The sequence below is a fragment of the Cardiocondyla obscurior genome, linkage group LG03 (genome assembly GCF_019399895.1).
Source record: "Cardiocondyla obscurior isolate alpha-2009 linkage group LG03, Cobs3.1, whole genome shotgun sequence".
In the NCBI taxonomy this organism is placed as follows: domain Eukaryota; kingdom Metazoa; phylum Arthropoda; class Insecta; order Hymenoptera; family Formicidae; genus Cardiocondyla; species Cardiocondyla obscurior.
This window is the reverse complement of record NC_091866.1, coordinates 8,572,260-8,599,080: the sequence shown is the minus strand read 5'-3', so window position 1 is coordinate 8,599,080 and position 26,821 is coordinate 8,572,260. Positions and strand designations below refer to the sequence as shown.

The following is a 26,821-nucleotide window of genomic DNA, read 5'->3' as shown; positions in this document are numbered from 1 at the left end:
CGCGTTTAGCGCGGCCAGTCGGTGGCGCCGTCATAGAACAGTCAGAACTCACTGATCACTGAACCGCTCGCTCCCCCTCGTCTCAGGCAGCCAAGACCACGGGATTTGTCGCGAGGTTGCGCATGCGCACTGATTTCTTCGCGCCTAGCGCGGCCAGCCAGTGGCGCCGCCATGGGACAGTCAGAGCTCACTGATCACCGAACCGCCCGCGCTCGCAGATGCGCGGCAAACAGCGTCAAGTGAGCAGTTTCTCCTCGCGATCTCCCGGCGTAAAACCGTATCTCTCCGTGAACGCGTTACGAATGATGTTCGACGGAGACACGACCGTGGATCCTTGACGAGCGCGGTGTTATTGTTTACGGTCGAATCAGTGTTTATTGTGTGCCCCTCGCTCCCGACGACGAGTGTTCAAAGGGCGGTGAGAAAGGAAGAAGCGCAACCTTGCTCTCGACCAGCTGCTGGAGGGCCGAAGCAGCATCACGAAACGTAAGTCTGAAAGATGAGAGAAGGAAGGAGACGAGCTCGAAAGAGCGATGAGATGGGACGGGCGGAGTGAGAGGGAAGGGGAGAGGGGTGGAGACACGACGAACTCGAGCTTTCCCATGGATGAAGGACGCGCCTTCCGCCGTCTCTCTTGAGCTCGACCCTTTTCTCCCCTTCCCTCCCTGCTTCCCTACATTCGGCGAGTCCGTACCGAATTATTTTCGAGGCTTTGTCGCGGGTACGCGGGTGCGCGATGAAAGCTCTTCCGTTTCGCGAGATGCGCATCTCGATGCACTTGTTTTATCTTTCTCTCCTTCGTCCTGCCTCCTTTCTCGCGGTCGCGGAAGGTCGCGGAGTATTCCGGCAGAGGGGGAGGGGGGGAGGGAGAAGGAATCCATGAAATAGAAAGCGGAGAAAATCGACGATGTTATGAAAGTAATAATTGGCGTGCGATCGAATCGAATCCGCGAAAAGCAGAATCGGTCCTGACTGTTGAAAGTTTTCCGCGTTATTCTTGCTCGATACGGAAAAAGAGACGTCGTCCAGACGCTTCCTGGCCCCCGTCGTATCGTCCGCTCGCAGAGGTGTTCCGATTCCGGGGAATCTCTCTTGGCGCGAAGGTCGCGAGAGTCGACGACACAAATAGAGAGCGAGGCGCAGCGCACTTTACGGGGGCCTCCCTCTTCGAAATTGATACTTCCGCGCAATCACGACTCCTCGGCCGACTGCTGCTCGTACGCAATTAATGCCTTGCACCACTTGTTGCTAGTCTATGGTACCTGTGGACGGTGAGCACAAGTGCGGTCGTATTTGGCCCTGACGTCAAAGGCTAGCATAGGTATACCTCTCTTAACTTTGCTCAATGCTGAAGAAGTTTGTTTTTCTCGTCGACGCAATAAAAAAAATATTAAAAAAAATATTCTGAAGTGCCGTGCAATGTGCGAAGCTGCTCGCGCGAAGACCGATTAGCATAGTTTCCGCATCGCAATGTAGTAATTATTTCTCGTACGCGCCGAAAGGAATCGATTGACGAACGCCTGCCGTGATATCGAGAGAAAAGACAACGGTGCTCCAGCGAGCTCTTGAAATTTACCCAAGTATTTTATAATCGCGCTTGGATATTCATTTTATTTTTTTAAATTTTTTTTGCGAGGGTTTAAAAGCCGCTTGAAGCTGCGTTATCGGACCATTTTTGCGAACTAATTGAACCTCGACGAGCAACGCCCGAGATGAATCTCGTTAGCCGTCGCTAAATTAGATCTCGTTTCCGTCGGTCTTATGCTCGCGAAATTAGGACGTTTTAACTTCTACGTTCAATTGATAAGTTTGCGTCGTGCCGAAATGCGAAAAGTTTATTCTGAAGGATACGGCGGGAAATAGAGAAGGAAGGACTCTTTGTCATCGGCGAGGAGGTGCTTAATAAATTGTCGCTGAATAATCGAGAAGCAGTTCCGATAAAAGGGTAGACGTGTCACAAACGGCAATGCGATGCCGTAAAAGTAGTCGCGATAAAACCGTCTTTACGTTCGCACGCGGTTGATTCACTCGTTGGATAACGAGACAATTGCTTAATCGCGACACAAGTGAGACGCCGCTATGTAAGTGTCATCGTCATCGCTCGCGTCGTCGTTCCCGCGCGAATTTTTTTTTTTTTTACCAAAGGAAAGATCTTAGCTCGAAGGAAAGCAATCTCGGTCGAGAGACGACGAGCCTCGTCAATTTTATTGCCTAGAAATCCGGCCAGCTTCGTGTTCGCCGATGACATACGTATCGCTAGATTAGCCCGGGTGGATAGAAGTGGATTTGTCCACGCGGATCTGTCCATTTTAGCTGAAGGGAATGATTCGCGGATTCTCTCGTTTCGTAATTTAAAGCTGCGCTGTTGAAACGTAAAAATCGCCAGACGCATCGTCAGCTCGTAAATGAAAACGTCGCGTAATCGGCGTGATATATGTTTACCAATTATTTTTATGATCGCTCTTTAGTAGATTCATTTTTATGTATAATACGCGCGTAATTGAATTTTAATACGTTTTAAATGTAGACGTGAATGTGTCATTTAATTCTCTAGTTTAGTCTAGAAAAAAAAACAAAAAATAATGCTAATTGAATAATTATTGTCAATTTTTTTTGGTCATATTTTATAGTATATGTTTCAAATCTAGATAAGTCTTTTTGTTATTTTAATAGTAATGACGGCGTGCCATAAATTTGTTAGTTGAAAAAGCGGCAAATAAAGAAAAAAAAATCCCAAAAAAAATGTACTAGTAGTGTGAAAAAAAAGTCCTAATATTGTTTGCAATAATTACACTTAAACCACTGGCATCAATGTTCGGAAGAGGTCAAAACCCGGTTATTAGCAGTTATTAGCTGAACGGAAACAGTCTATTCTGACGCAATCCAAGCCGTAACAGGAGTGAGAAAGAAAGAGAGAAAGATAGAAAAGGGGGAAAGAGAGGGAAAGACTGCTCCTGTCAAAACAGTTCCAATTACATATTGTGCATGCCACAATGACTATATGACTTGGAACCGGTTTGACGCGCACCTGTCGATGTCTTCCGGCGTGGATGTGTCCAAGGAGTGCTCGAGAGCCCACGATAATTCAATTGTAGTCTCTTCTACCGTATGGAAATCCATTTTATCACAATAAATCGGTTATATCGATCGGCTGGCACCTTACCCCTAAATAAAAAATACAAAGAATGTTTCGAATCGACAGTTAAGAATATTTCAATCAACTCTTAATAATATCCTTAAACGAAATTTATGAGAAAAAGTCCACGAAATTAATATGACTTGATTTAAAAATTTAGAATGTAATCCGAACTGTTAATTATTTTTTTTAATTTATTAAAGAATCCTTGATATAAGACCTTCGCGAGTACACTTGATTTTCTTGTAAATCAAGGCTAAAAATGATATATAAAAGAACCGCTCATCTAACGAGAGGCTCGCTGCTCTCTCATCTACGTTCGATGGAGAACAGGCAGGAAAAAGGTCCGCGACGGCGGTGCGACCATAAATGCAGCCGTGCGAACGGTAGGCTCGTCCGTTTGTACCCTTGTACGGCGCGCGACCACCCTAATAGAAGTCTCACAATCCAAATCACCCCCCGTTGCGTGTGCGGGGGAGAGAGAAAGAGAAAGAAAGAGAGAGACGCCTAATGCAACGGGGGCAATGGCATCGGAGAATGGTATGGTATGGCGAAGGCACATCGCGACTTGTCGTTATGGTAACGCGGCCCACCACATAAGTCTCTTTTCTTTCTCTATTGTTCATTGACCGCGCACTTGCCCATCGCATATCTCTCTCTTGCACACACGCGCGCGCGCGAGAACGCACACATTCACTCTTAAAGATCTAATGGTAAATGATCGATTACCTATACATATATCACGCCTGTAGTCGGCGCGACAAAACTTTCGCGATGTCACACGTTGCTCGGCGAACACGACGCGACAAAAGCTGTCTATTAATTTCCGCGTACATCCCTCGCTTTTAATTATTTTTTTCTGAGGTCTTCTTCACCTGATCGCGTAGCGAGAAAATAGAATGATTGATTAGCAAAGAGTCAAGAAGTAAACGAGTCATTACCGGCAGTTTAGATTGAGGTATAACGTCGAGAAGCACAGCAGTTTCGATAAATCCGATAAGAGACAATAGCGAGGATTGTTTTCTCGCTCGTATATTTCCCAATAAAAAATAATAGGCCGGGTTAAATTGATTGTATTAAATCTTTGATAAGCAATCCAGAATCTTTCAGAGTAATTGTTTACTTCGCTTTGCGAGTGGCTGACTTTGTCACAATTCGTACTCCTTCCTTGTGCAGGTTTATTTCTGCGTTACGCTGATATTTAAACGCGATTGAAGAAAGTGCGTTCGACGTTACGCAATAACGCACCTGGAGTTACGTATCTGAATATCATTATCCTTTTTCTCGAGGAACGAAACGTCGCTCGAGCGCGGTCTGTAGGCGACAATTTTTTTTTTTTTTTATAAGTCTCAAAGAAACCGCTCGAAAGCCGCGATTTACTTCATTCTCGGCGCAATTCGGATGGGCGTGCGAAAGACGGCAAGACGCGAAGGGAAAGGGATTACGGCTGTCTTCGGTCGTGCCTACTCGTTCTTTCGAACGACCGTCTCCTCATCCTCATCTCGCAGCCATGTAAAAAACCGCATTCCGACCGTCGGGACTACCCCGCGCCTTTTTAATACTTCTCTCTCTCTCACTTTTTCGCTCGCCTTTCATTTTCTTTCTTCTCTCCCCGACGTCATTCCCGTTGCACCTGCTTGCGCACGGAATGCATCTGCTCCCTCGGCGCTGCATTCTCATTATCTGATCTCCGAAGGAAGGAGCTTTCCGTGAGCCACGCGCGACTTCCCGCTGCGTCACGGGAAAACGAGAAATAAAATCGCCGGGAATGCTCGCCCGAGAGAGAAAGCATGACAATCGCCGGCGGACGATAATTATCCTCGGCAAACGCGACGAAATTACGACCGGAGATATTCCGTAAAGTATTACAGCGGGCACCTCCGTGAGAAGGAAACAACGACGTGCGTGTACGACGCGGAACGAACGAGGGAAGACGATTTTTCGATCGGATCATTAGCACCGACATTAATTCAGTTGACGAATATCTTAACAGTATTGTACCGCGCCTTATTCCGTCGTTTATTGTTTCTCTCGGGATTCCATCGGCATTACGAAAATTAATTCCGTTTTATTTTTACTCCGCGCGAGATATTTTGAGGTATTAATTTTGTCGATTGCTTATTCCGACCCTTTTACGGGTGAAATGTCTCCGTGAAACCGGCTGACTTAATCAGCACGTGAAGCAATATAAAGTACGGCTCGCGCGCTACGGAAATCAACCGCGGGTGCCACGTGGAATAATCAGGAAGCTATTATATCGGATGCCTACCAGACTATCTTGCGCGTTCGTTCATTTCACGCGGTATCTTTTTCTTTTCTTTTTTTTTTATCCCAATAGGCTTTGTTCATTCAGATCGACAATTACACGAGCGATTATAACGAAAAGATACGATTGTGAAAAATATATGAAAGTAAACAAGATACGCCCATGGATAACGACAAACGGGGATATTTTTCCACTACGCCGACTGATACTTATCTCTCGTTGGGACACGCGACGGGAACCACGTAGAATGGAAGTCCTAAAATTTTAAAAAACGACACGGGGAATTTCGATTTCACAATAGATACTTTCGAGCCGATTTCTTATCGAGTAAAAAAAAAAAAAAAAATCGAAGCTGTATTGTGCTAAAAGAAATTGCCTTTTCATGTATCGCACGCATACATATCGCTTATCCTTTTACGAGATCGTACAGTAGGAAAACGTTACTCGTCCTCCCGATGCATTTATGATGTAACAAAGTGAATACGTCATAAACGTTTACAACGGCCGTGAGTAAAGTCGTATCTTCGTTTAGTATCGCATTAAATAAGGTCGGTCCTTCGACTGGCTTCGAGACATGTATTTTATTTCGAATAAAACGTCACGCTTGAGCTTTAACCTCGGCGTCAATTTAAAGCTTTTAAACGCTTATATCGCCAAATTACGATATTATAAATAAGAAAGTCACATTCTCGACGGGTCCAAGTTTGCCGAGTAAAAATCAACTTCCGATATCGATTGGCGGGATAAAAGAAATTATTCGTTTTTGACGTCGTAATTCGATAGAGTAGAGAGTAATTGAGAACTTGAGGGACAAAGGGCTTGCATACTTGATTTACGAAGATGCGTTACGTGAAGCCGTACACAGTATAGCGCACGATATCATGCGATATGCGCATACGTGTGTTGATTACACGGTACGATGATTCGCCATCATTGTGTCGTGAGAGAGCGGCAACGCAGTAACAGTAACTCCTTTACTCCACCCACACACCCTCGTGAATATCGTAATATTCGTGAGAATTTCTCGTATGCGCGCCACGGTTTTCTTTCCCCTCGCGCAAAGGGGACCATCGTCTTAATTTTTCGATAAATTAAATTCGACGAATAAATCGCCGTCGCGAACATTCTCCTTTCGTTCTATCATTGTTATCGCAAGTGATATATCAGTTTTCGCTCTGGAGACACTCAGGGAATTAAGAAGTTTAGTAACAGTTGTAATTATTTTTAGTTCAAAGCGTTTGCGAGGTATGCAAAGTGTTTGTCGGTATTGCAATGTTATTGTGACCCGCTTTTGGAATAGGTATTCCTGCGGGCTTCGCTTTTTCTTTTTTTTTTTCTTTTTTCCTATGGTGACTTTTATCGAAATATGGAATATGAAAGTGAGATATAATGAATTAGATGATGACACCGCGTACGAGCCCCTCGTTCCTCCGAACGTGACTAATTTACTACACTTTCTCGTCGTTTCTTTGCGCGCCGTTAAGTCGCCCGGTATTAATTGAGACACGCATATGTATACGTATACCTGAATCCATATTCGGTTACCTCGACGCTTGCGTAAATTACGTTTACGATCGAGCGATCGCGTGATTTTTATCGATTCCAAAGGCCGTGGCAAGTGGTTGCGCTCGGTGAAAGTGCGCGTTAGGTAGCTCGACGAGGGGCTTTTCGAGTCTCTTGGAAACATATGAATGAATGCACATGTACGCGCGACATGTACCGTTGCTCGGTCGCAGGCACCTGTTCCAAGGGAGTCCCAAGAGATAATCAGGGACTGTTTTCTACGAAAGAATTGATGGATACCGCATTAACGAGTCGCGGGAGAAAAAGCAAGAAAAATAAACAATATTTCCTAGGGCATTCCTCTAAAACAGAGTGCGATAATCGTTATTTCGAGTAAGAAGCAGCGTAAGGGTCGACTTATTCGCTTAATTTCTTTATTCCTTCGGCGTTAACGCGGTGTAGCGGTCTCTTCTTCGGCGTTTTCTCAGGAAAAGGCATCGTTTTTAAAAGTCCGCGGTTGCTTCTTCGTCCATAGATCGATGACGAAAAATCCTCGCTCACCGCGGACGATTTTATTTTTGCGGAACTTTCACTCGCGCAGGATTCACTTTCCTCTCGCGTTCAGGATGATTTGCCGAAAAAGCGAGCCGCGAAAGGAGGCATCCGTCGTCACGATTCCGCGGTTCTTTGATTGCATTTTCGGGCGATCACGCGCGTTTTCTAAGAGGCAAGGCCGTTTTCGCCGGAGAGGGTAATGAAAACGCTCAGTTTTTCCAGTGCCCATTGGTACGTGTCCGTGCACGCGAATAATAATTGCAGCCGTAATGCATCCGCAACGCCATTACCGATGGTCGCATTAGCATGCACGAGCGGGATAGGTTTGCCTTGAGAGATATCCTCGCGACGTAGTTTTGCGGAGCGAAATATTAAACACGTGCTGTATTCACGATGCGTCGCGTGACCATCATGCGTACTCGCGATTGTGAATATACCAAGGTGTTCTAGATTCACTGTCCGTATGAACAAATCGGGAGAACATGGAGTCGTCAAAAAAAAAAAAGAAAAAAAAAATTAGGACAAAATTTTCGCCCTTTATTCGAAGAAGCGTGTAAAAATGGCTAGTATTTTTTATTATAAAATTTTGCTTTATAAATGACACGATTATTTCTGCATGGAATGTACATATAAGTGATTCTAAATATTTTAGGCGTTGTAGAAATAGTGTAAATAATTTAAATTATTAAAGCATTCGAAAAGCAATATAAGTTAGTTATTGTTAGTATACGTTGTAACTTGTATTCGCCAGGGATTTATAAGAAATGTGCCGAGGACTCCCGCGTATAAATGAATAAATAGTTAACGAGTCTTGATCGATTCCTTGAATCGCCTTAAAAATAACATTTATTTTCACGGAGAAATCTGGGCCACGCATAGATCGAACCTTCGACGAAGGGCGAAGCGGCGGGAAGGCGGGCGCATTTCGGCATACACGTCGTCCGTGTGAAATCTAATTTATTTCGACGCGCGGGGAGAGAAATTTATACGATTTCCCGCTTCCGAGAGCCGTGAAATATCGGCCGTGGGAGGATCGCCGCGAGCATAGGGAGGCTGGCTCGCGCCTTTGGTTAGTGCACGTCGACGTGAAGGCAAGTTTTTGCGATGCAGCCGTCGTCGGGTGAAACAGGGAGGAGGGGAGAGAGCCTCTCCTCGATTTGGGCTCGGAATCCCGCGCAGCGCAGCGCGGCGCGGCGACCTACTGACCTGGAACCCCAGCATCTCGCGCTATCGGTTGATCCAATTTTCCGCGTGTCGTTGACTCGTTCCCTGCGTCAGGACGTGCCGGAGAGACGCCGTTCGTCCCTGGTACTCATCGATTTCCAGGAACGGGGTCTGCGCGCGGTTCGCCGGAGCTAAAATCGTGCTCGTTCTCGATTTACCTAATCTCGGCTTCTTCCCGAGATATACGAGATATACTCGCGGAGATACGTCGCTCTTATTTTTTTTTTTTTTCTCTCTCTCTTTTCCTTCTTTCTTTTTTTATATCTTTCGTACACGTTGACGTGTCCGCCGCGAGAAGGTGGAGCGTGCCGCGTTCGCCGCGCCGAGGATTGCGAGGTCGTGGAAACTACGCGGGATCCTCCCGCTGGACCAACGGCGGCGGCTGCTGCGGCGGTGGCGGCGGTAGCGGGCGGCAGCAGCTCGTGCCTCGCAGTCGATACCGCTGCTGCACCGTGGTAACGTGAGACGCGCGCGACGAACAAGGGGGGGGAGGGAGGGAGGGAGGAGGAGGAACGAGACCTCTCAAAGTAGAGAGTAACGAGAGAACCGTGCTCTGGATATTCGATATCGGGTCGCTTGATCGAGCCTCTCCCGCGGTTCCGCGTTACCGATCTTTCCTCGATTCGCGGCACCGAGCTCCAAGTAGAATCGCCAGTGGCTCTCTCGATGACCCTGATACTTAACGCACGCGAAATGAAGACGTTTACTTGTCCTATTTGCGTTTGTTTCGCCGCGCAAGTAAGCTCGCAGTGATACCAGAAAAGAGAACAGTATTACGGAAGTGTCAGACCGTGGTAAGGCGAATACAAAGAAAGAACTAAGGAGGGAAAGATAATAGCTGTAATAAAAAAAAGAAAAAAGTATATACAGGAAAGTTAAAGATGGAGTATGAACAGCGTAGTGACAGAAATATAAGATAATAATCGCAATTACTCGCGTTTGTGTTTGTGGAATCTTACCTGATACTCGGAGATAAAATCGACTCTCAAAAGTCTTCGAATATAGAGGGAGGGAGAAAAAAAGAGCCTGTGAACGCGGCAGTGTAACAATTTACGTCGTAATTTCGCAAGGATAAAAATAAATATTCTATAGGTTTGTGTAGGTAGAAGGAAAAAAGGAATCTGCGGACAGCATTTGCAGAAAATGGCTGTTTATTGTCTTCGTTTTCGATACTAAAGATCTCGAGATCTTTCCTCGAGGAAATAGTGACGCGATAAGCGATATCTATATCGTCCATGATTACGGTTTTCGTGGAGAACTTTTCAAAGCTGTACCGACCTGCGAGGAGCTTACAGTCTCTCGGATTATTTTGTAGAAATAATCAAGGACGCGTTTTTAGATTGCTTGAGTCATTTTAATTTGTGCGTTAACGTCCGCGAAGAAAATAACATCCTTGAGACTTGATTGGCAACAAGCTCCCAAGCTCTAATTCGGACAATTCACCTCTCTTTGTTTTCCGCCCACGTCGAGCAACGACACGATCACTTTTGCACGCTCGCCTACATTAATTAAGCAGTCGCTGGGCATTTATCTGTCGCAAAATCAGCTTCGTATCGAAGCACACTTCGAGTGCAACGATGAATAGGCTAAATGCGCTTTTTTTCCCCCCACGTAAACTTCGTATTCATCATGTTTTAATAGCTTTTAGTAGACTTCACGCGAGATTCTTCCCTCCTCCGCCCTTTTTTTTTTAAGTGTTCTTGAATCAATTGAGAGTCAAGTTTTTTTTTAAGTACTGAGATAAATATCATTACTTCGTTTATTTGTCAGATTAAATATTTTAATATTACTTGTAAGAATTTTAAATCTGTCGAAGTTAAAGAAAATTGTTTTCAAAATTAACGTTAAATAAAGAACAAAATTTGCATACGCGTTAGGTGACGTTCTTTAAACTTTTTCTTTTCTCAAGTCTTCTTCCGGATTCTACATACATATAATTACATTTATTAGCGATCTTTTCTTCGATGTTCATGTGAAAGAAAATCTTGACTTTAAATTGACCCAAATATTCGTAAAAAAAAAAAAAAATAATAACTTGATATTTCCGTCATGTATAATCAATGAATGTATTAATTTGTTACAGGTGCATTTAAAAAATAATCATCGAAAATGACTTGCATATCGCAATGCGCCAAATATTTCCTCTGCCTCTTCAACTTCGTTTTCTTCGTAAGTATACAATCTTGTACGATAATAATCTAAATAGAAATATGCATTTCCTGTATTGAAAAAAAAAAAAAAAAAACATCGTAGATCGCGATTTATCAATATTGCAAATTTGCAACGCTAATTGTAAGCGCTGTTTATTTTTTTTTTTTCTTACCTTGGGGATTTTATCAAAACATTTTCCACTCGTTTCATCGAGTCTATTATATGCGCGATATCAAAGAGCTAAGAAAGGGTTAATCCGTTGAAGGAATACGCAGACTTTCTCAGCGAAAATGTACAGTTAAAATCTTCTCTCATAAAGTAATCTCTCGATTCATACCGTTACGTCTTCTGGTTTCTCGTATTACGATATCAGGGATAAATGTTGAAATAAAACCGTTTCGCAACGAAATGCTCTTGCTCGATAATATAGATTGATAAAATGTGTCGAAAGTTCCTTTAGCTATCTTCTATCGGTGAGGATATAATATAATGTTCAACCTGCATGTCGTCTACTTTACTTTAATCGAAACATCTTGTGACAATCGATCAAGATTTACGTAGTGTGAAATCTAATCTATTGAACACTAGCGAGTCAAGTGACCTATTTCAGCGCGTGCATAATGCGAAAAGAAATTCACGTTGCCTCTCGACGTCAAGGTGCATTAGGAATTAACATAAGACTCAATTGCTCCGATATTATTTTGGTTTCAAATGAGATTTAAAAATATATGATTTATTATTTGTCCTGATTAATAAATTTGTATCTCACTTAAAGACGTAAGTAACGTTGGCGCAATTTTTTTTTTTTACACCTTCAGAGCTTTGTATGACGTATTGAAAAATAGTTAATGAAATAATCGCGAGCAAAGCCGGTGAAACTGTTTGCCTCGGCGTGAGGGAGGTAGTTGCAAAGTGAAACTTTTCGCAAAAATCGGTTTATCTTGCCCGGCAAGGCAAGAGCGTTAGGTCTCTGCCTTCTTTGGCGCGGCAGCCTTGAGGATCCACGAAGCAGAACGGAAACCTACACAAGCTCAATGCCTCTGTTTTACAGATCGCCGGAGGAGCGGCACTGACTGTCGGTATCTGGCTGTTCGCCGACAGCAGCTCGTTCACCAATCTCATCGGGAAACTCGATCAGTCCGACTTTCTGGTAAGGCGCAAACTGATTTTTTAAAGCTACATTATTTTTAAGGAAATAGGAAAAAAGTCTGAGAAAATCAGACCCCACTTGCGTGCTCGTTCTACTTTGTTTTCGAGGAAATCGTTAATTGACATCGCGCACAGCTACTTGCTCGCACGATCCACGCGTACGGCCGCCGAATTGGCCGAGTATCAAATATTTCAACGAGATACTTGCACGAACGTAGACCGACGTATTTACAACGCGTCAGGTGAAGTTTGACAATTTAACTTTCAAATCGATCTTAATTCCAATCCTCGTCGGGCCGACGCGACGGAGCCGCCGAACAAAGCGGGATACTTTCGGTATTTAAACGAGCCGGACAATTCCCGATGGCGAAAATACCGGTTCGTAAACGTGTTTAAATTCCTCCTGCGTTGCGTTTTTAAATTCTGCCCGCGGACCTCGAATGTTTCCTGTTGACTTGTCGCGAGCGCGCGATCATTTCGTCGACGAATATCTGATTAATCCCATACTAATTTAACGCGAGCGTCGAACAACGTGCGCCCGACTTTATTAATTTTAAGATCATGTCGTCGAAACAGTTTCGAGATAGATGTTCGGTATACCGCGCTAGAGATGCGTTGAAAGAAAAAAAAAAAAAAAAAGATTCGCGCCTATTCACAATACAGAGTCGGTTATTTATACACCAAGTTTCACTTGCGCAATTCGTGCTAATTACGCCGTAAGTTGTTCGTTACGCAATTAGCAATCGATGTAACGAGGAAGTTTAACTTGAAATTCAAACTGGACACGCGACTGATTTTTCCCGATATTATCATATCGTATCGGTAGAAATAGTCTTTTACTTATTGCACGTTTAACTTGGAAACTGGACTTCCGCTTATGCGACGCATATGCAAAATGGCCTCGCACCTTTTGCCAATGAATCTTTTCATTAGCGTTGTACAATTATTTATTATAGTACGGCTTGCATTAGCATGCTTCGCATTATGCGAGCACGTGCAAAATACAGACATGTAATGAGAAACTTATCGTGCCGCTGTTGTCTTTCTAACGCACGGATACAACGGTGTGATTATCACGTGCATATGTTAACGTAATTTTTTTTTACTGCCGTGTCGGATCGATATGTAAAGTGCCCTTCTCGCGAGATGCTCTTCACCTGCCTATTTTCTTTCAAAGATAAATCCCTTGTACGTAAATTTAACGAATAAGCGTTTGATAGCTTCAAAGGCGACGAAGCCTCGAAATCCAAGTGAATTTTAGGAACTAGATCAGTTTAAAGATAAGTATCTATTTTTTTTTGGAAAGATGCCAAGCGTACGATAGATTTAACGCGGATGATCAATTTGCGAAAAATATGTCATTCCCTTTAATTATCGTATTATAATTAACATATATATTTTTTTTTTAACTTTGCAAAGAATCGAGTTTTTTTTCTTTCTTACAGTAAAATGGTACTTTATTCATATCGATATTGTTTTAGAAAAAATTTATACGTAATGTATGGCACATAGATTGAACATTACACGTACATATGATAATGTACATTCTTTAATTACGAGCCATTTAAATGTACTAGATAATTTAAATTTAACGATGTTCTCGGGTCTATAAACTGCACAGAAGAAAAGACACAAAAAGAGCGACTTACCTTAAAGGCCGCGGTTAACGAGAACAATAGTGAATGGAAGTTACTGCTTCCTTCGAATAATTGCTACTGCAAAACCATTTCCTTTCCCTCGCGCGCCTCGCGATTGCTCATTATTGACATGCATCTGTCCTCGCCGCGCGACATATACATACGTCCAATAAAAATGTGTAAATTATTTTACACACAGGTGTCGGTGTAAATATTGATTTATTCTTTCGAGGAAAAGGTGAGAATCGATGGCAGATCGCGCGGCGTAGCGTGATGTTGCGCGACTTGAGTCGTCGCAACGTAGGTAGGTAGGTAGGTAGATAGGCAGATAGGCAAGCAGGGAGAACGAGAAACGTAATTATCGGTACTTGGTCGCTGATGAGATGATTGGTTGTCACATTAGCGCAATGCGTGGGAGGATCAGGGTGCTTTATCGCGCATTCGTACGACTCGCTCCTCGAAGGTACACGCGGAAAGTCCGTAGCTCTTCGAACGGTTTTTACGGCTCGATCATCATCCCACCCACACCATACGCCGAATATCGGCATTGCGAAATCATATTATATATTTATATCGCGCGTTGCTCCCCAATGACGGAGCTAGATAGCGGAACGCCGCGTAAAAGTAAAAGTGCCACACTTTCGTTTCACGAGTTTCGCGCAGGCCAGCGAAAGGGTAACGCGTTTCCCTGTGATAAAGCAACATTATAATTAGACCGGTCATTTGTGAAAAAAAAAAAAAAAAGAAGACTTACTTAGACTTAAAGAGATGCCGTAAGATCAGAGATTATTAAATAAGATACCTCGAGAATGGAGAGTAATTAAAATTAATCCTTAACGTTACACAAAGTAATATATGAGTCACGCGTGAATTACAATGACGCTTTTAGCTGCCACTATAAATGTCGTTACGTTAATGATAATGTCATGCGATAAATTGAGCGAGCTCGTATTCAGTTCTTGGAAGCGGTTCGCGAATCATGGAGACACATGAAATCGCACGTAGGCGAGGAAAAATAAAATCTTTGGAGTATCGGCTCGCGATGTATGAGCAAATTACTGTTACGTTATTAGCAAAAGCTCGGGAACGCTTAGAAAGTCACTTCTAATCGCTCTAATCGAACGGATATAACTCGCGGTCGTCATACATCGGTGTCTCTTAGAAACCTGACGCGAATAGAATTTCGATTTGCAAATTATGTGGGTTAGTTATTCAAGATATTAATGTCGATTCGTTAATCTGTTTTTTTTTTTTCAGAGATAATATTTCAGGTAGATTCGAAACCTCTCGTAGTTTGATTGAAACCAACCATTCCGCATAGAGGAAATGGAAACTTGGAAATGAGCGTGTACAAGTGAAAGTTTGGACAGGTGTAGATTAGATGTCCTATCTCGGAGTACCCTTATCACTTATCGTCAGAGAGAGAGAGAGAGAGAGATACTATTATCGTTTACATTTCCTCAACGACGATTTCATTTTCCTTTACGTCCGTCGACCAATTTCCCGGTTTATTCCGTTAATTGTCCTTCCGTCTGAGCGATATTGACAAAGGACTTACATTAGATTCGGTAGATCGAGTAGCGAATTACTATAGCTTTGTTCTTTATAGCGATATAGTTAACAAATTGATAATAGTATCGATATTGACCAGAGAGTGTTGATGACACATGGGAAACCCCGAGCGGCGAGGAAAAAGGAAGTGGGTCTGAAATTAGAAAGGAAAAAACTTTTTTCCTCGCTAGGAGAAAATTCACGGGACCTGGCTTTCGCTTAGATCCGTCCTCCTTCTCTCGTCGGTTACGACGCGTTCGCAAACACGAGGGGAACAAGTATTTAGGACGTACACTGTTCACTCCAGAAAATGTATTAACTCTCTGACGCACGCGCAACATACGTCCGTGTACTGTAAATGCGTTAAATTAGGTCATTTCGGAGCAACAGTTCATGCTCGACGATGAGCCGTAGGAATCGTAATTCCCAGCGTGCGTGTGCGTGCGCGTGTACTTGACGAGTCGGGTATTCTTTATTAGGACATTATTTTCGCTTCAAACCTTAAATTGCCGAAATTGCCCTCATGAAATTACTCCCGGCGAAAAAGATTCTATAAATTTACGCGGCGAAATCTACTTAAAACAGATTCAAAATTGAAATGATGACGTAATTTTATTAATAAGGAAAATTAGACTCGCGAATCAAACGCGATTAGTAATGCGTGAGTTGACGTAACTTCTATTTGATAATTCAGTACGAATTGCACGTCGTGTATTCTACTTCTACTTTGAGCCACCTTTGGCTACGCGGTTTAATAATGTATTTAAATAATCTTGCTTGATTTTATCATGTTTCTTTCGAGCTAATAAATTAGCGAAAAGTTTTCCCGTTTTTGTCTTTGCAACTCGACAACGCCAGAGGTACGTTATTAAATTATTAAGTGATAATACAACTCAACGATACCAATCGCAATAAATGCCTCGTAGGTTAACGAAGTAGTAGACTAGATCCCTGAAAAAATGAATGAATCACAATGTTAAATCAATCGCGCATTTAAAACTGATTAGTTGACGTCGCTTGCTTATCGTTTGCCGCCGCCGTTCAAATAGTTTTGATCAATCTGGCGGAACAAACCGGTGAAACCGAACGCGAGACAGCTTTATTAGTCCTTTCACCTGGTGACCTGATTTTTCAACGGCACGCTTCGCTATCAAGTGATCGCGTACGAGACGTGCAATGTCGGCGTGATTATACTAAGGTGGAACTCTAAAAATATCTTATATATCCGTTCAACAGGTGTTCGAGATAAGAGTGTCAACGCGCTCACGAACGATGCGATCCGCGGCAGGTACAAATCGCGGTGGGTGCCTGCTTCAGACGGTGCCTGCCGCATTCTTGCGATCATAAAACGATGGGTCACGCAACGACGCGATCGTATATCTAACGCGCGAGTCGTAAAGCGTTGCACGCCACTTGTTATTCTCAAGTGATCTTGCCAACGGAACTAAGACAGCGGTATTGATCCTTGCCTTGATCGTGTATCGTTACCGAGTAATCACAATAAAAATCATATTTGCATTATCAATTTGATTGATTGACCAGGTGGTAGCTAGCTACGCTTTCAATTCAAGGCCGGCGCAAAGCGCTGATTGATTATCTCACGCTTCTATTTATTTTAAATTGTAATTGTAGTTAATTCCCGAAGAAAGATATACTTTTATTGAAACAATTTAAGGAAACGTCCACGTCTTTTTCTAATTACTTGAAAGTGATTTTCTTCGATTCACCGTTAACCCTTTAAATAATCAGCGGGATCGACGCCTACGCTTATCTTGAAATCCTCGCGGAAATTCCTGCTTCTTCCGCGGATAAGTTTTCGCACGCGATGGCTCGATTAGCGCGATTCTCTCTCACTCCCGCGGTATTAACGATGGATTATCGGATTGTGTCTCGGATTTTCAAGTTTGCACGCGTACCTTATTTACTTTGAGATTCACACCAAGCGATACCATGCGTCTCGAAGTCTTGCACTCGAATCGACGCGTAGCTTCGGCCCGGGAAAGCGGCAACCGGAAGTCTATCGAGGGAAACGTCTTTCTCTTCTCTCTAGGTTTTTTTTCTTTTTTTCTTTCTCGTAACAATTCTTTGTTTTAACGATCACGGAAACCGTCAGAGTGTCCGCGACATCGGCAGATGCGCGCCCCGTTTCTCGCGACACGCGACGTCTCGTACAAAGACGCGTCTATGTTTCCACTCTGATCCGCCTCGTGAAACTCGATATCTATCACGCACGACGACGACAGCTTATATGTGGGGAGCTTATAAGTATTCCAAGTGCCATTCGCAAGCTATTGTGTCATCCTCTTATATCGAGCACGTTCCCCGTACAATACTCACGCGGTAAGATACACGATGACGAGAGGTAAACATGATCATCGTTTGCCGAGCATCTTGTTTGTATATTACATTAAGTTTGTCAAATAAACGATTTTGTATATTAAAGCAGCACAGCCGGCGGCGATAAAAAGCACCGTCGTTATTTCGATTTACAGAAACGCAATCGATTTCGAGTTTAAGATCAACTCGTAAACGAGTTATTCCAAATCTTGTGATGTCTCTCGTAAAACGCGAGATGATCTTAAAAGTTCCAAAAGCCTGCGATTTGCAATAATAAATGATTATAGTTCTCACGGAATGTGAAAACTTACGAATCAATAATTCGATAAACGAGGATTTAATTCTGTAACTTTTATTATGTTAATTTTTCCGCGATTTCTAACGAAACTTCTGTTTGATTCTAAACACGAATAGCTTTTAATTCTAAAATTATTAAAATTATAACATTTTTCTGTAATAATTATATATATTTTTTTTTAATTAAAATAATTTAAATTATATTTTAAATTAAATTAACTGTAATAAGTTTAGTTTTATTAGAATTTCATTAAAGTTTTATTTAAATTTATCATAGTGAACGCGCAAGATTTCTAAATAAAAGAGATTCGAGGATGCTCATAATGTTGCGCAATCGTACATTCTGTGTTCTACTTTGATGAATATTTATCGGCAGGAAACGATTTGTATTCTCATCGCGCCTTTCTGTTTTCCAGAACAAAACCGATGCCGATGTCATCAAGATGATCGCCTACATTCTTATTATCGCTGGCGCTCTTACATTCATTATCAGTTTCCTCGGGTATTGCGGCGCTATGTTCGAGTCCAGGTGTCTCCTTTGTGTCGTAAGTTCATTCTGATAAAATTCGTTTCGCTCGCAATTCCATCCCTGCATACAATTCAGACAATCCTCTATCAAACTATAGTATTCATGTGTAGGAAATAAATTGATTATAATGTAAAATATTCTATTTTTTTGTTTTCTAATTCACGATGCAATAGCCATTATAAGATAATCTTCATTATTATTAGCACAATCAAAAAATTAATTGAAAGAAATAAATTAGAAGTATAGAAAAAAAAATTTTTTTTTTCTAATAACTGCTTTCGAAGTAATCTTGTCGTGTTTTCCGATTTCGATTTTATTTTTATCTACGATCGTCGCTTTGTTAACGATGCTGGGCACGATAGGCGGAATGGAGTTAGGCAAAAAGGAAAATATTATTTTCTGTGATTGCAGTACGGCATTCTAATCTTGCTGGTTTTAATTCTGGAGTGTGTGGTGGTCGGTCTCGCTTTCGGACTTAAAGGAGACGTACGTATTTAAATAATTATCTTGTTTCTCGTTCGAGTTCCCGTTTCTGCGTCAGTGGAACTAGTATCGAGACAATTTATTAATTTTACTTATGTATATTAATATATATTATTTTTTTTAATGAGATATTTTTTTTTAATATTAAACTTATGTAGGTCGAGAAAGGTACGCAGGATTTCTTGAAGTCAACTATCGCCAAGTATTACGCGTCTAGCGGCGATAAAACTGATACAGTGACTGTTGCTTGGGATGGCATTATGAGCAAGGTAAAATTATTAATTATTACTAACGAATGTGTTGGTAAATGATAATTAATTTCGCGCACGGGCAGTAAGCAGAACATGTAAATTAATGGTGCATTGATTCTTCCGGATTTCATCTGTTTTGCATGTGTAAACGCGATTAATTTGCCAAGTGGTTCGCTAACTACCCGGCACTTTATAAGTGAAAGCTGGTAATATCGCAAACGAGCTATCGGCGCTCGCTATCGTACCACTTTGTAGTGAAATTGCATATTACAAACGCTCGTCAGAATTTTGTTTTCAAGCCTCTTGATAAATTGTGGAAAAAAAAAAAAAAATGAAGTGTTACTTTTCTTACGTATCGCTGTGATATTTTCTTCCTCAAACTCAACAGTTAAAAAAAATATTTAAAAAAGTAGACTTAACAAGTTTCACGTTACATTAAATTAATCAACGTAAAGAAATAAGAAGTTAGCCTAATAAAAATCTAATTAATAGAAAAAGAAAAGTTTTATTAACAAGATAAGTTAAATTAGGCAAAGTATTTAATTTTGATATAAATCTTTAGCTTCATTGTTGCGGTGTGGAAAATTATCGAGACTTCAGTGAAAATAAAAATTGGACTGCAACTGGAAAATTGATCCCCGAAGCCTGTTGTATAAAGGAATACGATGTTCTGAAGGATCCTACGTGTCCAATTAGTCCTACCGCGGCTAACTCGTATTATCAAACGGTAAGTTTAGTTTTAATATTATTTTATCGGCTTTTTAGCAGTTTTTATATATGTATATTACTCAGTATATTCATTAGCACTTAAATCGACCAGCATGTTAACATGTAATTGTTTCCGTATAAGCATAGGTCATATGTACGTCTATTCACGTATAACACACTTTCCCCTTGACAATTTTCTAAGCGTGACTCGACATTGGCATTGCATGTTTCTAGGTACTGTATTCTGAAACTATCCATAAAGATGTATTCGAATAGGAATTGTCCGTGTTGTGCGTGACAAAGAAAACATTTATACGAGTTTCACATACAAACTTGATGACTATTTTTAACATTTCTTGATGTGATAAGATTTAATCTTTCTAATTATACCGCTCTCGATATTTTCCGCTGTAATATTTAATTCTCTGATTAAATCTTTAGAAAATTAAGGTTTTTAACATTGAAAAATTGCTTTTAAAATTAAAACAAACGTACAGAAGACTAATCCAAGTTTTTTTTTTTAATATTTTAATGTTTTTGAAAGAAAAATTAAATTAAAAAAAAAATGAATAAACTTGTTTATGAATTTTTTAGGATGTATGTCATGTGTTAAGAGGTGATATATTGACGACTACTTACTCGTAGGGTTGCTACAAGGCCATGATGACCGCAATTGAGGAGAACGCGGCAATAGTGATCGGCGTGGCCGCTACCCTGGTCTTTGTCGAGGTCCTGGTGATTATTCTGGCGTTGTACCTAGCCTGCTGCTATTGGCGTCCACAACATGGTAGGCTCGGTGTTAAAGTCACTTACTAAATCCAGTAGCGCATGCAAAAGTAACTTACTATTTTTTTTTTTTCATTGAACTGAATTCCTCGGTCGTTAGGGACGTTAGCTCTGTTTCATTTACGGTAAAATGTGACATATTTGACACTTTGCAGTTTATCGATGCGTAGAACCTTCTGGCAAGGAGTAACTTCGAGAGCAGAATGTGCTAAGCTTTCTGCCAACAGTTCTTTTGAACGCAGTTCTTTTTTTTTTAAGGACTTCGCGAATATAATGTACCTATGTATTGATGCATATATATATATATATATATATATATATATATGCGTGCATACATATATGCATATACACACATATATGTACACATATGTACATATATGTATATGTGTATATGCATATGCGTTTGCTTATACGTACGTACATGCTTTCGTGTACTTTCCAACGCAATGGCGACGCGCAAGTTGAATCTGATGGACCGCACCATGTGCTTCGGCCGCATTCAGTCTTAGAGCTGTAACGTAACGAGAATCGAAGGGTGAATAAAATAGCGAATAAAAAAAACGATTCAATATTACATTTAATCAATGGGAAAGGATCGCTTATCACGCTAACTGATCACAATCACTTTTATATACTTCCCACAAACCCTTCGATCGCTCGCACGTTAATGTACAAATTCCAACGAAAATCGCGTTGAGCGGAAGGCGCATAGAAAATCTTTCATGATTTTTGTCAGCACAGGCGCTTTTGAGGTGGCATGTGCCAAAATTATGGTTGAAATCAATTGCGGAATCGATTGCGAATTGGTTGTCAAACGTTTTACTTCGGAACTAACGTGCCGATCTATCAAAGGCATTCGCTTTCAAAGAGATTATTAAAGTGATGTGCATGTCATCACGTAAGCGGAAATTATTTAACGTTTCAACGTTCCGCGTTCGTAGAAAAACTTTCTTTTTTTAGCGACTCTAAAAACAAAACGGTTGAACGGTGGAAACATTTTTTTGACGTGAATGTCATGGACGAAAATGTTTAGAGATTTTTTTATTTTTATTTCGGGACGTGTTATCAACATATACTCGCTTCTATCCGCTCAACGTTCGCTTAAACGATCGACATTTGTATTTCAAATGTATCTCGTCATTGCCTTGCAACGTGCTTACTCAAAATGCTTTTAACTTGGACAAAATGACCAATAATGTACATATCGTACTGGAATAGTCTTCGGCTGCTGGCATCTTTAACGTCTAAATTCTCACACGAAGTATGTGAGATGAGAATTAAAAAGTTCGCAGTAATAACGTTCTAATTATTCGTATTTCGATTACGATTATCCATCGGGCAGCTTGCTTTTTCAGGTCCCTTGAACATTCGTTCATCATACTGTTATTTCAATTATTTCAATGTCTCACATTCCATCTTATCAATACGAACGAAAAGTTGTCGTACAGTTTTCCGTACTTTTGCAAGCGACCGAGGCCGATCGGTGAAAGTGTTGAATGCAGCACAATTTCACATTCGGGTACCTCGGTCGTCGCGTATGCGAACGATGTTATCGGTGTATGTCACACACGCACATATTCATCTGACCACAATTCATCTAATTAAAGTAGAATTCTTTTCTCAATTTGGAAGGCATTGACAAATGGACGTTCTTTTAGCTTGTGTAGACGTCTCGTCGAGACAGGCCTGGTGAGGTGCTGAAGTAAGGATGATGATTTTGATGGGGTTTGCTTTCAAGTAAGACGGAGGTGAAGCTGTCAGTTGACAGCCGATCCCTTCCTTGCTGCTGCTTCGCGCTGCAGCATCTATAATTCTATCATCCATTCTACTCTATAAGCGTTCTTTCATCAATTTTATGAGGCATGGTAGCTTTGCTCTCCACCCTTGCATGGCCATGCTATTATATATTATTTGACAGTGGCAAAGAATCAGAAGTATAGAGGCAGAAAGTAAGAAAAAGGCCCGATTGCATCAGTTACGTGGATGCAATTTGTAACAAGTGCAGAACGATTTGTATTGGTTTACCTTTGACAGATTTTGTATATAACTGTATGGGGCAAGCAGGTATCTTGTGATAATGAAAAGAATGCATTGATAGTATGACCATTAATCAAAAATTATTATTTTAGTATTTATAAAGCGTCTCTTGTCGATCATTATTTCCTCTAAACCGCGAACAATTTTGAGTTAATTTTTTCTCAACATAAAAATTATTTTAACGTCCTTATTTTTTAAGTATGTAATTAAACTTTAAATTAAAACTATTAAATTAACTTATAAATATTATTTATGTTTCTAAAATTGATTCTTCTTCGCTTTTTTAATCTCGACGTTTTTTTAAAAAGAAAATCAATTTGTAATTGGTAAAAAAAAATATTATTTAATGGAAGTGCGTTCAACAAGAGATACATCTCATTAATAATGACAACATGTTAAATAGAATGATTTAAAGAAATTAAAGTATACAAAAGGTGGGAAAATGTAAAAAGTAGTGTAATATCATAGACAATTAAATATGTGCAATTGTTGTTTCATGTTTACAATTAATCTAAATAATGTTAATTATTATAATTAGAAATTTTTCAAGTTTATTATATAAAAACGTTATTTATCAATTGTTTACGAATTAGTTACGTAGCAATTATGATTGCTAATAGGTGAGGCCAAAATTTAGAAAATATACCGGTAATCAAAGAGTCACTAATCAAAGCGTTCCATCCCTAAATAACGCATTTTCGTAATTCAATTAATACGAATTTAATAATAGATATTAAATAAGATCGCAGCGAATTCTTTTCAAGACGATAATTTATCGAATTAAATGAGAATGCAATTGGGCCTGTGAATTTAATTCAAGCTAAATTAATTTTACTTTACGGTGTTCGTTCATGTTTTTCAAGCAGTTATCGACACCAGTTTGTTAAACATATATGATGAAATTCCATTGAGAATTACGGTATTAAAGTAACATTTAACTGTTTCCTTTTTTTTCTTCCTATTAGTTACAGTAGTTAGTCAGCAATTTCTTCTCTTAATGTTACAAACGCTATACGGTACCTACAGATACATCACGAAGCTCGCATAATGACACGATTTTATTTCGGCACGCTTACATTTTAGATGACACAGACACAGACATCACATTACTGTAAATGGGACAATTTTGAGAAGTCTATATATCATTCTAAGAAATTGATATTTGTATGTAAGTGTACTTTCAATGTTTAACACACTGCTGTATACGCAAATGTACGTACGCGCAACCGAACACGTTTCTCTTCTGTACCTTAATTTTTGTCTGGATTTAATTTAACAACAATACCCCATGCGACACCAAAAGTTACGCAACCAAGCCGCGACGCGTGACAAATAATTATCCCAACGTAGCTAAATTCCTACGCAAATGTTGAAACAACGTAATTGCATTGTCGCATCGGCGTTGCAACAACATTACGCCCAACGTATTTAGCAATATCGCGACCTTCTCTGTAACGTTTCCGCAAGTTTTCTGTGCTGCATGGGTTTAAAGAGAATTCTTGTTTGGAGGATTTACGGTGTAATTTGTAATCGCAGAACCGCTTGATGTACTGTGTGCGAATATCGACTCGACGCGAAACACGATTCCTTTTACCGCGAAGACGTACGCGTACGTACACGTGAAGCCGATAATTAATCCTAATGCGGACGGTAGTTTTTACGACGCTATTTTACATCGCTACTAATTGTTCATGCTGCACATTCTAGACATTTTCGTTTCCAGTGTTAACTTGTTGGTGCTGCTGTTGACGAGGCATTAAGAGCATGGAACAGTTGAGTAGTGCCTCCTAGCACGTTGAGCCCTTAGTGCTCCTGTGCCTTGCTTGCTTGAAACTCTAGCTGCTGGCCCAGCCTAGGCTAGCCGAGAAGTCGGCCGACAGAAAAACCAATTCCTTGACGCTTAAGTTGTCGAAACGTTTCGGGAAACAAAAAGAAAAAAAAAAAAAAGAAATATTACATTGATAATGACGTAGGAGAAAAGGCTAGGCGTTTACGCATTTTTCTCGATGGAGAACTCAGGTCCAGAGTCCATCTATCTTATATATTTAACAATGTGTATATATATATCTAAGATTGATTAAATATATATATCTCACGTTGCGTATCGCAAGCGTTATACGCATGTATATATATTGTTACTCGTTAACAATTAACTATATATATACATACATATGTATATAATTACGATACGAGGTGTCCCAAAACGTTACTGTATAAATTGCTAACGTTTCGTAGTTTCGCTAATTGTATATTGTGGGAATACAAGCGTTTAAAATGATTTTGAGAAATGTTACCGGAACGCCGTGCGGAAGCTAATCTCCTTCTCTTCCGTCTCTTTCCTTTTTTTCCTTTTCGTTCATTGGTTTTTCTTGATTGCCCACAAGTTAACCCAGATAAACATCGATAACAACAGTAAATAGTAGTACATATACGCGATAATATTACAATATTTTCGTACACGTTTTAGATGCTTGTACTCACAACTTGAAATACTCACATGAACACGCAGTATTTCGTTCGTTCTCTCACAGTGAACAATGAAACATTCAACGAAATGTTTGTAATGAAAGTCCAATGTATTTTTTGGCACATTTTTTTACATTGTTTTATTAAGTTTGGCAAACCTTTTTGGTGGAAGCGCTTCTTATATGTAACACTTACTGAATAGTCTTGCACAAAGATCATTGTTTCGACAGCATCATAAGTCAGAGAGATAATACTATGAAATACTAACGAGCTGTTTGCTCGAGTCATTAAATAGATACTTTTTACTTGCAAGAGAATGTTTTATTTAAAGAAGTTATTGGCGGAAAAAGCTTTTCTTTTCACATAACATTCACTTATATTTCAACTTCAACTTTGTATATGTTTCTAGCTTTATATATTTTTCTTAACTAATATGCATATTAGTTAAGAAAATTATATAAAGCTAGAAATATATATATATATGTATGTATGTACCTGAATAATTAAAAATTGTCAAATATATACATCAGATGTATGTACGATTGAAAAATAGAAATGGCATGTCACTACTGACAACATAGAGATCAGCAGAAGCAGTTTATCGATACGTATTACATATACATATACAAATCACAAAGTCAGAATGTTTATATTGAACGTTAATTTTACTTTATTTATCGATTGCCGTGTTTGAAAATGTACTGCACATCATTGTTTCAAATAGAGAAAGTCAACAAAATCAAACCTCCTTTTACCTCTGACACGAAGTAATCGAAACTATATGTCAAAGCAGTATTTTTTCATCGACATTTATTAATCGTATAACATATAATTAACGAACTATTGCTGCTTTCCATTCACGTCAAAACCTAGATAATTCTCACCTGTGACATAATTCTATCTTTATTATTCAATTGATATTGAAAAAAGACAGAATGACGTGACAAGTGAAAATTATCTGAGTGCTGATGTAAATGAAAAGCAATATTATGATTACACGTAAGAGCTCACATAAGAGCGATCCACGAAATATCGCACAGACTAATTGGAGGATTGAAATTCTCATTAACTCGTTAGCTGATAGTGTAAAAACTATGATACATAGCGAAAATGCTTGTGCGTTTATAATTGTGCGTAATAAATAAATGTGCAGTTTAATTTAGAGATGAAAAATACACGTTTTTTGCATGCAATATTGCACTATATTTATATTTATTTTTAAACGTTCGCATAGAGTGTCCATCAAGTATCTTAAAAAGTAATGTAAAGGTTTTTTTATATTGCAATTTTATCCCTATATGAATTTTCTGCACATTATACTTTGCTTAATCACTGAAAAAATAAATTGAATAAAATTCTTTCGAAATAATATCATCCTCTATTCTTCTCAGAAAATATTTCTATTTGTATTTTCATACGTATTGACTATAAAACAACATTAAACTCACAGAATTAAGTTGAACAGGGATAATTATTGCAATTTAAACGACCTAATCCTTATAATGCTGTGTAATATGATGTAATGACATAATATTGAATGTATAAATTCCAGAAAAGTTATTTAAAGTCAAGAAAAAAAATAACAGTAAAAAAAAAAAATACGAAAAGCCTAAGACACCAGTTTAGAAGTCTCATGTAGAATTTGTGGAAGTCGAGTCAAGATTAATGTGACAAGTTTACGTATTTACTCTGAAATTGCGAAATATATATATGATAAATTTAGTTTTGCGTAAATCAATATAGAATATGTACACG

General features: G+C 39.9%; 1 protein-coding gene across 7 annotated transcripts; it reads left to right on the top strand.

The window, feature by feature from the left end:
- The first annotated feature begins 208 nt into the window (after positions 1-208).
- Tsp66e (Tetraspanin 66E) lies at positions 209-26,673 on the top strand. Of its 7 annotated transcripts, none has more exons than XR_011547730.1 (10): positions 209-486; positions 10,768-10,853; positions 11,887-11,985; positions 18,223-18,351; positions 18,747-18,821; positions 18,977-19,087; positions 19,632-19,796; positions 20,423-20,564; positions 23,684-23,768; positions 24,324-26,673. XR_011547730.1 is itself a non-coding variant. In XM_070674885.1 (9 exons), exons 2-9 carry the CDS (start codon positions 10,794-10,796, stop codon positions 23,713-23,715), a joined length of 813 nt encoding a protein of 270 aa, XP_070530986.1. In that variant the 5' UTR covers positions 209-486; positions 10,768-10,793; the 3' UTR covers positions 23,716-26,673. The 7 variants fall into 7 exon arrangements, 5 of the variants coding, with proteins under 5 accessions (XP_070530986.1, XP_070530985.1, XP_070530988.1 ...); XR_011547729.1 differs by having other exon boundaries at positions 211-486; positions 22,222-23,768; XM_070674885.1 differs by having other exon boundaries at positions 23,684-26,673.
- Positions 26,674-26,821: the final 148 nt, after the last annotated feature.

Coding starts and splice junctions, on each gene's coding strand:
- Tsp66e (XM_070674882.1), top strand. CDS start 10,794: ATGACTTGCATATCGCAATGCGCCAAATATTTCCTCTGCCTCTTCAAC. Junction 10,854..11,886: donor TCTTCAACTTCGTTTTCTTC/GTAAGTATACAA, acceptor TCTGTTTTACAG/ATCGCCGGAGGAGCGGCACT. Junction 11,986..18,222: donor TCGATCAGTCCGACTTTCTG/GTAAGGCGCAAA, acceptor TCTGTTTTCCAG/AACAAAACCGATGCCGATGT.